The sequence below is a fragment of the Protobothrops mucrosquamatus genome, unplaced genomic scaffold (genome assembly GCF_001527695.2).
Source record: "Protobothrops mucrosquamatus isolate PMUCROS unplaced genomic scaffold, P.Mucros_1.0 scaffold1586, whole genome shotgun sequence".
NCBI classification, from domain to species: Eukaryota; Metazoa; Chordata; class Lepidosauria; order Squamata; family Viperidae; genus Protobothrops; species Protobothrops mucrosquamatus.
The window spans coordinates 100,359-113,227 of record NW_015387749.1 but is presented as its reverse complement, the minus strand read 5'-3'; the positions used below and the strand labels follow the sequence as shown (position 1 = coordinate 113,227).

Here is a 12,869-nt window from a genome sequence, read left to right as displayed (position 1 = left end):
GTTAAGTAACAATGTAAAGTGCAATGTCATGTGATTGCACTGCTTAGAGATTACAATTCCAGCACTCTAGGCCAGGGGTCTGCAACCTTGACGATTCTGGGAGCTGAAGTCCACAAGTCTTAAAGTTGTCAAGGTTGCAGACCCCTGCGTCTAGGCAAAGAAGGTTACAGATGGGAATCACTTGACTGTGTGTACTCTATGATGGCTGGTTGTGAAGAACCACTTGTTCAGCACTGTTGCATGGTAGCTGAAATGAATAGTTATTGGCTAAAGACCACTTGTGCTCCCTGCAACTGGCTTGTTTCCTAAATAAAGAACTCTGCATTTGTTTCTGTTATTTTTGAATCTTTTTTTTTTAGGGTATTAGCCATGGTGCTCAATTTTCTCTTGTATGAAAAGTTACAGATAAATTGATATTCACTGCTTGGGACTGTACTACACCAAGACTGTACTACTTATGCTACAGTGTCATATTGAGTCAACACTAGAGTAGTATCTACTTCATTCTCTGAATAGTTCTCAGTTCATTCTCAGTCTTACCTTGGAAATGATCTCTTCGGCAACTCTTTCTGCTGATGCTCATTACCTAATTTCACTTTCTCAAAGAATCATGGCAGTTATAAATACTTGGTTAATACAGTACTGGTTCAACGTAATGTATTATTTCTTCCACCAACTGGGAGTTTATTGTATTGGAAACTGTCCTGCTAAGATATTCTACTGGGTTAAAACTCAATTGTGTTCATTTTCAAAATGTCAGCATAGCTGATTTTTAATTTAGTATATATCTGGAACTTTTCCTTATCTCATATCAGGTCTTGCATCAAGCACAGAGATATTGTGAAGAAAGAGGCATTCCTTTCCCACACATTGCTGTGACTGATAGTGATAAAAAGCAACCAAAAGAGTGTTACATGTTTTTGAATGCTACAGATCCCAGGGCCCCCATTATTCTTCATTTCCCCTTGGTGAACGAAACATTTAAAAAATACAAAGCACCAGGTAAGTAATGCATTGATTGATTGACTGATTATATGCCATCAAATTGCTATCAAATTGTGGTGGCTTCACAAATTGACAGGACAATCTGTCCCCAACCTGCCTGTTCAAGTCTTCCAATGGTGCACTCATCACTGCTATAATTGAGTCCATCCACCTTGCTACTGGCTATTCTCTTCTGTTTTTTTTTAGAAAAGTTGGGACTTTGAATAATGTGTTTAAAATATGATAATTTTAGCCTGGTCATGTGGGCCTTGAGTGAGAGCTCTAGATTTGTTCTGTGCTCTGTTTGTTTTCTTGGCTATCTATGGTATTCTCAAGTGTCTTTTCTATCACCAATGTTCAAAAGTGTCAATACTTTATCTTGTTTTTTCAAACTGCAAATTTTACTTCCATAGAGTATCACTGGGAAACCATTGCTTGCACAATTCTGTATGATTCTGGTCTTGTAAATTGATTGATTATGTGCTATCAAGTCCTTTTTTGATTCTTAGCATCCACATAGTTAGAGATTCACCATGACGGTCTAAACCAGGGGTAGTCAACCTTGGCTCTTTTATGACTTGTGGACTTCAACTCCAGAATTCCTGAGCCAGCTATTCTGGGAGTTGAAGTCCATGAGTCATAAAAGAGCCAAGGTTGACTACCCCTGGTCTAAACTGATCTTTATGGTACACTCATTACTACTGCAAGTGAACCCATCCATCTTGTTGTTGATCATTGTCTTTTTCTGTTTCTTTCCATCTTTCTCACCATTAGAGGTTTTTCCAGAGACCCACATCTTTGCATAGTGTATCAGAAGTATAATAATTTGAGCCTGGTCATTTGTGCCTGGAATAAGAACTGGTTGATTTATTCAATGACACACAGTATTCTTATGGGTCTTCTGAGTTCAAGTTTAAAAGTGTTAATATTCTTATAGGCCATAGGAGGAACAAAATTACAATGAATGGCACAATTATTGCCAGTTTACTAAAATCATGGAAGGTCCAAGCTATTGATGTATTAAATTACATTGATTAGTTAGAGCAGGGCTTTTCAACCTTTTCACCCATTGTACCACTTTTAGGATATGGCAACATCCGAGTACCACCAGTCGCCTAGCAAGGTGTCAAAAACTTGATGACCAAAAAAAAAAAGAGGAAAAAAGTGATAAAGTACAGGTAGTCCTCAACTTACAACAGTTCGCTTAGTGACTGTTCAAAGTTACAATGGCACTGAAAAAAGTTCCCCCCAAGCCACAGCCGAGCAAGACACCTGCCTGCCCGTCCAGCAGCGCTCTTCCTCCTGTCCGAGGTTTTCATTGTTGTGAGCATTTCTGTTGAGGATTGGCAGCAGGGGTGGAGTGGGGGGTGTTTGGTTTTTATTCCCCCCATCTGCTGGGTGGTTGCAGCAGGTTTTGGTCACTTCACCCTGGGACACTGTGACCATCATAAATATGAATCAGTTGCCAAGCATCTGAATGTAAATCACAAGACCCTGGAGATGCTGCAACATTCCAGCTGATTGGCACTTCTTCTGGGCTAAGCAGAAGCGTCAGGATCAGTGCTGCTTTCCAGCTGATTGGTGCTTCTTCAGGGCTCAGCAGAAGCACCAGGATCAGCGCCGAGCTCCAGGTGCAGCCTGGCACTGATCCTGGCGTTTCCACTGAACTCTGACAGCCCCAAAGAAGCGCCGATCAGCTGGAAAGCGGCAGTGATCCTGGCGCTTCCGCTGAGCCCTGACAGCCCTGCAGCTCCAGCCATCTCTCGCTCAGGCTTGTGCGGTGCTGCCACCGGTTCAGCTCATTCCCCTCTCCCGCTACCACTTTTCTAGGATGGTCGCGTACCACCTGCCAGGTGCCAATGTACCACAGGTGGTACCCGTACCACTGGTTGAAAAGCCCTGAGTTAGAGGTATTAAATAAAATGCCACACTACATTATAAATTAGTTTTCAGTAATTCTAATATCTTTATACATAAAAATACTTTATACATAAAAAATAAGATGGAACTAAAAACACAAGATTATTTTGTGTTGTTTTCATGTTTTGAAAAGTATATGGAATACTAACCGGTTTTCTTTATCTTTTTTCACAGAATGTGCAAATTCAATTCTATTTTATTTTAAGGGGTATTGGTGTACTGTATCTATATGTATGTTTGTACAAGTTAGTGTGTATATGCAAGGCCTCCATGAGAGAGGTAAAAAAACTCAGAAATGTCAAATGTAACACTGAAATTTTGTCCTTGTTATATGTGCCACATGTAAGGTGCAATTAAAAGAAAGGAACACGGCTCTGATTGTATAGTCAACAATCTTTTTTGACTTCTGTTCATCCCTGTATGAAAATGTGTGCTATGCATTCCTTTTTCTAAAATACTTTTAGGATCTTGCAACTTTCTTAATTGCTATTTTTCAACTTGTTTCTGAGTTAACAAAAGTAATGATTCAGTGGCAAATCTAGGCAAACTGCTAACTTTTTTCTTCTCTTGTTCAAGGAATAAACCGTGAGACCGAAGAGGAAAAATCCTTTGGTGACTTTCAAATATATACAGAAGATAGTCCTTATAGTTCCACAAACCTCACCTATGACCCCATACAATTTGATAGATTGCTGCAATTAAACTGTTACAATATTATCAACAACAAGGATACGATTTTAAAAGGTCTCACTATGGCCATGATGCGAAAGAAGTTCAAGAAAAAGAGAAAATGACACACACACAAACACATATAATTAGACTTGTTGGTAAAAGCTGGATGACTAAGCACCAAAATGCTTAAGTAGTTGAGAAGACATATGAAGCTTATACTTTCCTAAGAAAGTTTAAAATTTGGAGTTTTTGCAGTGATGGCAGAGGCAAGCCAATTGTATAAGCAAGATTGAGCAGGTGCAATTTTAATAGTAGCAATATTAAAATGCGTATTAATTTGTGTCTACTTTTCTTGTATTCTTCCTATACACTGCATATTCATATGCTAATTTAATGCAACAGGAAGCTAAAGGCTTAACCTAAACATTTAAACAATAAACATTTTGAAAGGAGAAAAGTCATTCCGCCCCCACAATATTAATCACAGCACATTCTGTGTTTGGTAATGTGACAGTATCTTTACAGGAATTTTGTTTGGCACATACACCCAGGCAATTATTGGTGGAGGACCTTTCAGTTGCTGATAGAACTATTTTACAGAAGTCACAAGTACCTCTCATAGATGGGTACTTTACTTGCCTTTGGCATTTTGCCATTTGCAAAATGACAAAGGCAAGTAAAGTACCATCTATGAGAGGTACTGGATTTTGTGTGGAAAATGAGTCCCTCCCTGGCCAGAATCCTAGATGGTTATCTACAAGGTGGAAATATCTTAATGCAGATAATCTTCATATGTGGCCTATTCTATTAAAGGTATTGGAATGGTATGGATGCTTTGAAACTTATTTTTCTGCAGTCATTGGGTGCTCAACTACTGACAAGTCAATAAGTATCCTGTTCTGACTCCTCAATTTTGTGCCAAACAGAATTCCTTCCTAAAAAAAAAAAGAAGCAAAAGATAGCAGTATTTCTCAAATGTTTGCCATGGTGACATACACCTTGGCATGTTGTTTCTGATTTTGGCACCTATATTGTGCAGCACTACCCAGCTATATTGCCGAAGTAAAGGAGTTGGGAACTGAATGTGCCTGCCATTTGTTCTAGCACTGACGATGTTACCTAGTTTGGTAATGAAATGTCCGCAGGAAAACAACTAAGATCAGAGAGCACAAGGACCCCTCATTTCAATCCTGAGCTACAGATATTCTCTTCTATTTGCTCCAATAGCTCTGTAGCCGATTTGAATTAGTCAGCACTGTAGATTGGTCTTGCTGCATGAGAAACAAGTGCTTGCAAAAGGAGGTTTCCCATCTGCATGAACCCTCCTGACTGCAGCAGAGAGAATGGGTTGAAGCACAATAGTGAGAGGTGAGTTCTGGGGCTGACTGGTGTGAGACTCAATGTCTAATAGAGCAGAAGGGTATAGAAGTGTATTATGTAAGTTTACAAAGCTATGAGATTTTATTACCAGTGCCCACACATCATACTGAAGCTGTGTTTTTTAACTCTGGTTTATTGAATACAGGTAGCTCTCAACTTACGACCACAATTGAGCTCACAATTTCTGTTGCTAAGTGAGACAGTTGTTAATTGAGTTTTGCTCTAATTAACTAATATAAATATATTCAATCACAAAGGCACAATAGAAGAGCAAGTCCATATTATATATGTCAGTGTCTTCTTTGTAGTGCCATTATTGACTTCTTGTAGTCAATGTGTAACTTGGTAAGATAGGATGCTAATGTATAAGGAGTGACAGAGCAAGTGATAAGACACTTCATGCAAAGGCTTGTTTCAATCATTCAATTATCTACTTTAAAGCATCCTTCTTTCTTCATTTGACTTCTTCCTAAAAAATGCTCAAACTTTTTACAGTAATGTAAATGCTATCCATTCTCTGGCAATTCACCAGGGACTTATTGCAGGGCTCTACTTATTGTAGAGACATTTAGTCCATCTTTGTGAGAGATTAAAACATTAAAAATTCCTTTGAATGGCAGCATCATAATGAACAACTAGGGCTCATTGTGCAAAAAGTATAGGGATTCTTAAAGGCTTTGATATGCAGGTTCTGAGGTTTTGCTTGATAAAAAATACAGGAAACCAGAAGTTGCCTTCAAGAGTTATGTGTTTATTCAGCTGAACAAAAATGGGCTTCTCTAAAAAGAGAAAAGCCCCAAATATTGAAAAAGCCTTATTTTTATACCTACTTTGATTACATAAGCAATTCACCCAGCAAAGCTGACACACATAAGATAAAGACTTCGCCCTTTAAGGCTGGCATACTGTAGATAAGAAGGAAGAAAGCAGAAGTAGCTAATATGTTCCCTTTTGGGTGATTTGGGTGTTTTCCCAAGGTACCATATATTCCTGGGTGGGTTAGAATATTGGGTGTTTCCTTTGCAGTCCTTTCATGAGCTTGCATTCATGGTTCTGCAAGTGGCCAGAGAGAACAGAGCCATCTGCATGTATTCACAATTGCTACTGTCCCCTAAGCCTGGGTCAACATAATCCCCCCTTTCATACTTCGAGTTGTGCGCAGAAGTATGACCATCAAACTGAAGAGACAGAGGATAAGCTTCTGCAGTATGTTGTCCACATCATTTAGGACAAGCAGAGGTGATTAGGGGAAAGCAGTGAATGACACAACAGAAAGCAAGAACAAATAGAAGACCAATAAATAATTCCCTAAACCATCCCCATCCTGGGAGCCACCTGGTAAGAAATGAGAATATAACACTGAAGACCCCCCATGCAGTATCAGTAGAAATCTTCAGAGCTTTAGGGTAATTCTTAATTCCTTACTCCATAAGATGGATGATGTGACTAATATTAACTTGATAATCAGTTATAAAAGTGCAGCAATGTGAGTGAATTAAAGCGCGCACCCCACCTTTTGCAGTCAGTACCATATCCAATGCTTGGCGATTCTGTACCACTACCTCCCGTATCTTTCCCTATTCCTTATTGAGTTGTGTAAATGCCAGTATGGTGTGGTTAAACATTTCCTCTGTCCAGTCACCTAATTCTATAATAGAATTATAATTCAAACTAACTCCTATAGCTGGAATTAATGCTTGTGCAATGGCATTTCCCAGGCCATGAGGTACAGGATGGTGTTCAATATGTTCTTCATGCTCAAGGTGGCCCTCATCCTGCTGATTGTGAATGCGGAAGTTCCAATCATTATGTTGGATAATACGAACAGAGGGAAAGATAATTCCTATGGTACATGTACCAGACCAGTAAGCTGGCAAAGATTTATAGGCAAACCGACCACAAAGGAACCACCAGTCTGGGTGGTTAGCAAGATAAATGCCTGGTTTGTCTTCCAACCCCTCAGGCATATAAGCTCTAACACCAGACATAGAAGCCGTAAGACCCATTGCTGCAAACAGACTACAAAGAGCAGAGGAGTCCTTCTTGTAGTCTGATGACATCTATGCCAACCATCCCACATGCTGGTACTAACCTTCCATGTGACTGTGCAAGGTGCATAGATCCCTAACATATCTGGAAGAAGAATTAAAATGACCAAGGCAAGCTGCTGCAGGGTGCTGTATACGTGCCCCTAGGCAGCATATCAGATACCTTACCTTGGGCTTTATCGTGCAAAGTACCCGTTTTAGGTCTAACCTCAGCATTATGGGAAATTTTAGCTGATAACTTAATAGAATTTCTTGGCTGATGTTCATGCAGATCTGTCAAATGTCCTTCATCAGCCACATAATGCAGAGTCCCCCAATCTTTCTGGCTTTCTGGACTAGTAGGTGGAGGGAGAGGGGATGGGTCTGTGTGAGCAGTGGGCACATACATGCGCATGCAGCTCTATTTGTACAAGTGGCAGGCATGCGCACTGGCTGCTTGTACAAGTGGGGATGCATGCATGTGCTCCCCTGCCACTTCCATGGCCCAGTTCCAAACAACTCAAGGCCTAGTAGTGGCTGTGTTCCGGAAGTTGGGGACCCCTGACATGAAGAACAAAACAAAGAATTCTCCTCCAATTTCAATATTGTTAGTGTGTCAGAATTTGTTGGCAGTTGATATCTCAAGCATTAATAGAATCAGAGGTCTAAGGGTAGAATATGGAAGTAATCATCCAAATTGGGCAGTAACTGCAGAGGCAGGCAACACAAAGTAGGCTTGTAGTCATATTTCATAAGTAGCAGGTAATGAGAAGATCTGGAGACTGTTTCACTCAGAGGATAATATCCTTGGGATCTAAAAATTGATGGGTGTGTGTTATACACTGCTTAGTAAATGCTTCTGGCAGAGGCTTCTGCAGCAAGTCACATCAACATCTAAATAACAAGGTGTACAAAGATGCCATCATTATGTACTTGCATACCAAGATAACATAAATCATGATAGTTTCATGATAATTTCATTACTTGTTTCTTGGAGATGCTGTGGCTCTTGGAAGATATAATTAAGAGTACAGGATCAGCAGGAGAGGTGACCTAATGACATTAGAGCCGGACTCCCAGGAATCCCAGCCTGAAATCCATAGTAACTTATATGAACACTTTTCAGTGTCAAGAAATGAGATTAAAAGTTAAATTCAAATTCATTATTAGCATTCAAATAATACTAATAAAGCTTTCAATTAACGGAGAAGTTTTTATTCTAGAATGATTTAGAAGATCATATAACTCGAAACTTAGATAAACAATGGCATCTTATTTGTTTTCTTACTCAAGTATCAAGTAAATCTTAGACATATTGTGTTATGAAAAGCATAATTCTCTCCCCTATCCCTCCACAATATTGTTCAAGTTGTTGTTGTTATTTGCGAAGTCGTGTCCGACCCATCGCGACCCAATGGACAACGTTCCTCCAGGCCTTCCTGTCCTCTACCATCTTCGAAAGTCCATTTAAGCTCACGTCTACTGCTTCAGTGACTTCATCCAGCCACCTCATTCTCTGTCGTCCCCTTCTTCTATTGCCCTCAATCTTTCCCAGCATTAGGCTCTTCTCCAGTGAGTCCTTCCTTCTCATTAGGTGGCCAAAGTATTTGAGTTTCAAGTTCAGGATCTGGCCTTCTAAAGAACAGTCAGGGTTGATCTCCTCTAGGACTGACCAGTTTGATCACCTTGCAATCCAGGGGACTCACAGGAGTTTTCTCCAGCACCATAGTTCAAAGGCCTCAATTCTTTTGTGCTCAGCCTTTCTTATGGTCCAACTTTCACAGCCATACATTGCAACTGGGAAAACCATGGCCTTGACTATATGTACTTTTGTTGGCAGAGTGATGTCTCTGCTTTTTAGTATGCTGTCTAGATTTGCCATAGCTTTCCTCCCCAGGAGCTAGCGTCTTTTAATTTCTTAGCTGCAGTCCCCATCTGTGGTGATCTTGGAGCCCAGGAAGATAAAATCTGTCACTACCTCCATTTCTTCCCCATCTATTTGCCAGGAATTCAGAGGGCCGGATGCCATGATCTTGGTTTTCTTAATGTTGAGTTTCAAGCCAATGTTTTCACTCTCCTTCTTCACCTGCATCAAGAGGCTCTTTAGTTCCTCTTCACTTTCTGCCATTAGAGTGGTATCATCTGCATATCTTAGGTTGTTGATATTTCTCCCGGCAATCTTAATTCAACTTTTGATTCATCTAGCCCTGCCTTTTTCAAGTACTGCAGTAGAATTCCTCTACATCTTTGACCCTGCTTTTGACATGATTTTCTGATCGAAAGATGTGAAAATAATTCTCTCTGCCTCAGAGGTAAGACATTTTATTATGTGAACAGATTATTTAACAAATAGCACTAATTATCCTAAGTATTTACACTACAACTAAATTTGAAAGGAAGGAAGTTGCAATAATATTGAACAAAACACCCTATAAACATGGGCCTCCAGAAGGGAGGCATGACAACAAGATTCCACCATCATGCTAAGCAACATCCCTTCTCTTTGTAAGTCTTCATAGCAATAGCAATAGCACTTAGACTTATATACCGCTTCATAATGCTTTACAACCCTCTCTAAATGGTTTACAGAATCAGCATATTGCCCACAACAATCGGGGTTTTCATTTTACTGATCTGTAAAGGATGAAAGGATGAGTACCTTGAGCTGGTCAGGATCATGTCACACTCATAAAGTATGGGGTTTTAATGCTACACTGCTATGTTGCTTTTGTTATTTTGACACCTCTGCCTGCAAAGATTTATTTTATTTTTTAAAAATAATTTTACTAAACTTATCAAAGTATAAAATATAAATAAAAATAAAAATAATGGGACTTATAGAGATTTGTGGACATTTCAGTACATGGGCATCCCCAGGGGAGTCAAAAAAATCAAGTTGATGACTGCAACTGCTCAATTGAAGCCCTGTTCCTTTTTATGTACATTGTATGAGACATGAAAAAAGGAGCAGGGCTTTGATGATGCTCTTGTAGTTATTATCCTGATTTTTTTTTTAAATCATCTTACAGGTGTCCTGTTTTAGTATCACTGAATGTAATACTTCATACAAGGGAGTTTGTTCAAAGATGCATGGAAGCTTTATTTTCAATCAATCAATCAATCAATCAATCAATCAATCAATTAATCAATTGTTTATTAAATTCATATACATAGCTGCTCATCTTGCAAATGTGACTCTGGATGGCTAAAGTTACTAAATAATGAAAAAAATGATGAAAAATTCTTCCCAACACTGCAAGGATGGCCATTTGAAAGTTTTAAACACTACATCATCTTTTTTAAAAAAGAAAAGGAATTCTTTTTTCTTTTCTCTTAATATCTTAGGGAGAAGGTGACAAATTCTTAGGACCAAACGCAAAACATAAACTCAGAGACAGCAAATCAAGGAAGAGAGTGGTGAGAAGGAAAGGGTATTCAGATATAAAACAGGAGATGCAGGAAACAAATGCAGGGTTAGCCACAATGGGCTCAGATGCCTGTACACTAATGTTCAATGTACGGGAACAATCAGGGAGAACCTGAAGTCCTAGTACATGAGGGCAGGTATGATATTGTTGCTATTACTGAAACTTGGTGAAATGGAGACCACAACCGGAGCATAACACTACATAGACAATTTGTTCAAAACAAACAGACCCAACAAAAAAGGAGGAGTTGCATTTTATATAAGAATTACTACACCTTTACAGAAATAGATAATACCAAGGAGGAAAGCCTTCTTGAAAATATATGGGTGAATATTAGGGGGGAAAATGACATCGGTATGTACACATCGATTAGCTGAGGTGTGCAGGAAACACACTGTAGTAATGAGGGACTTTACCTAACCTAACCTCAACTGGAAAACTGCAGTGAGAGATTGAACGGATTCCTGATGTATGTAGCTGACAACTTTGTCATCTTAAAGGTGGAGGAGGGAATAGAGGGTCAACTATACTTGAATTAATTCTTACTAATAGGGATGAAATAGTTGAGAGAATGGAAGTTTTAGGAACCTTGGAGAGAATTCACCTAAAGCAGGCACTGACAACTGAACAAAGTCAAACTAGTGTTTTAGACATTAAGAAAGCTGACTTCAACAAACTAAGGAAGAGAATAGGAAGAATTCCATGGATGGAAATCCAAGTGGAAAAAAATTCCTAGGATGCTTGGGAAAGTGAAAAATGAGATAAACTCATGTGCATGGTGGGTGGTAGCATGGCCAATTATTCCTGTATTGCTGCAATTGAATTGGAGAGCCATCATAAGATCCTTATTTGATGTGACCCAACCTGACCATCACAAGACCCCATCACAAGACCCCATCACAAGACCCTCACCTGACATAACCCTCATCTGACTTGACTTCCCCATCACAAGACCTACTGATCACACAAAGCCCTTATAAGCAGAAGAACACCAACACTGATATTCCCTAGATTCCACTGAAGATGTTACCTAGCCTGGTAATGAAATGTTTGGAAACCAACCCACAAATTTGGAGAACGAACCTCCTCATCCTCCACTCAAGCTACAGATATTTGCCACTATCGCAAACTGACAAAAAGGTTTGAACATAAAGATAGAAAGCAAAAATTAATACTGATTTCTTGACAAATGTAAGAAGGCCAAACAGTAGTTTCAAGAATGGCCTGTTACAATTCAGCACCGATTGCCAAAGAAAGAAGATCTTGTGCATGTGTCTCCTTTAGCCATTGCTGGGAGCTAGATCTTCTAAGGAGCTCCTCTATTTTTATGATGCCTTTATAACCTTCACATATTAAAGAAACAATATGTGCCCAAAGAGAAGACAATATGAGAATTCTAGTTTGGAGGAAGAGGAGGAATATCCTCTTCTAGTCAGCTCTTGTCTGATGCTATAAAAAGCTTGGAGAAGACGGTGGTTTTGAGAGGAAAAACCATCCATCTCCTGTTAGACTATGGCAATATTATGTTTTATATGGTGGTCAGTATCTGTAACCTGTATTTTTTTAAGGGTCATAGTCTCTTTTTTGTTTTTAAAAGTTTTATTAGTTTATAATATACAATACAATTGAAATACAAAGTAAATAGCGAGAAAGATGGGGAAGGGAAAAGGGAGTAGAGAAATGAGGTAAGGGAGAAAAAAAAGGAAAAAAAAATCATTGACTTCCGACTTCCTTTGGTGCAATAGAGTATCAACTTCAAACCTCAACTTTTTACTTTTACAAAATAATATAAACTAGCCACTTCAATACATCAAATCTATCTAATTGGTAAAGTCCACAATCAAAATTTCATTTTTTTCCACCTCAAGCACAAAATCTAGAAGTGATTTCCACGTGGCAATAAAAGTCTTCATATTTTTTTCTTTAATCAGCAGAGTCAGTTTAGCCACCTCTGCTAGTTCCATCAGTTTTTGAACCATTGTAACCATTGTAGGAATCGATGTAGTCTTCCATTTCAGAGTGTAGAGTAATCTTGCTGCTGTCAACATATATAACATCAACATATATAACATCAGAGTCTTAAGAACGTCATTGAAAATGGGAAAGGATACATGTACTTCTACTAGATTTCTTACAGGGCAGCTGATATAGTCCTGAGAATAAGTATGTATAAGTTGTATATAGTATGTTTTAAATGTGTTATGTAAGTAACACTTGAGAGCAAGCAACTAAATTTCATTTTTAATGTGTGCCCTTGTGCCCACAGGAAAAAAAATGACAATAAAGGTAATCTAATCTAATCTAATCTAATCTAATCTAATCTAATCTAATCTAATCTAATCTAATCTAATCTAATCTAATCTAATCTAATCTAACCTAGATATCTAGAAACACTAGGATGATAAAGTGAGGTGTAGTCATAAGCCTATTAAGTGTAATAACCAACATCTGTCGTTGT

At 38.8% G+C, this 12,869-nt stretch overlaps 1 protein-coding gene across 1 annotated transcript in view; it reads left to right on the top strand.

Annotated features, from left to right (window-relative positions):
* The window catches only part of LOC107293327 (cytosolic phospholipase A2 zeta-like), a gene marked incomplete at its 5' end in the record, with an annotated part of 18,409 nt that extends 14,711 nt beyond the window's left edge, over window positions 1-3,698 (top strand). Inside the window, 2 exons of the mRNA XM_015822476.1 lie at window positions 816-1,002; window positions 3,481-3,698. Of these exons, the coding sequence (XP_015677962.1) occupies window positions 816-1,002; window positions 3,481-3,698 (405 nt within the window). The remainder of the gene's footprint in view (window positions 1-815; window positions 1,003-3,480) is intronic.
* Window positions 3,699-12,869: the final 9,171 nt, after the last annotated feature.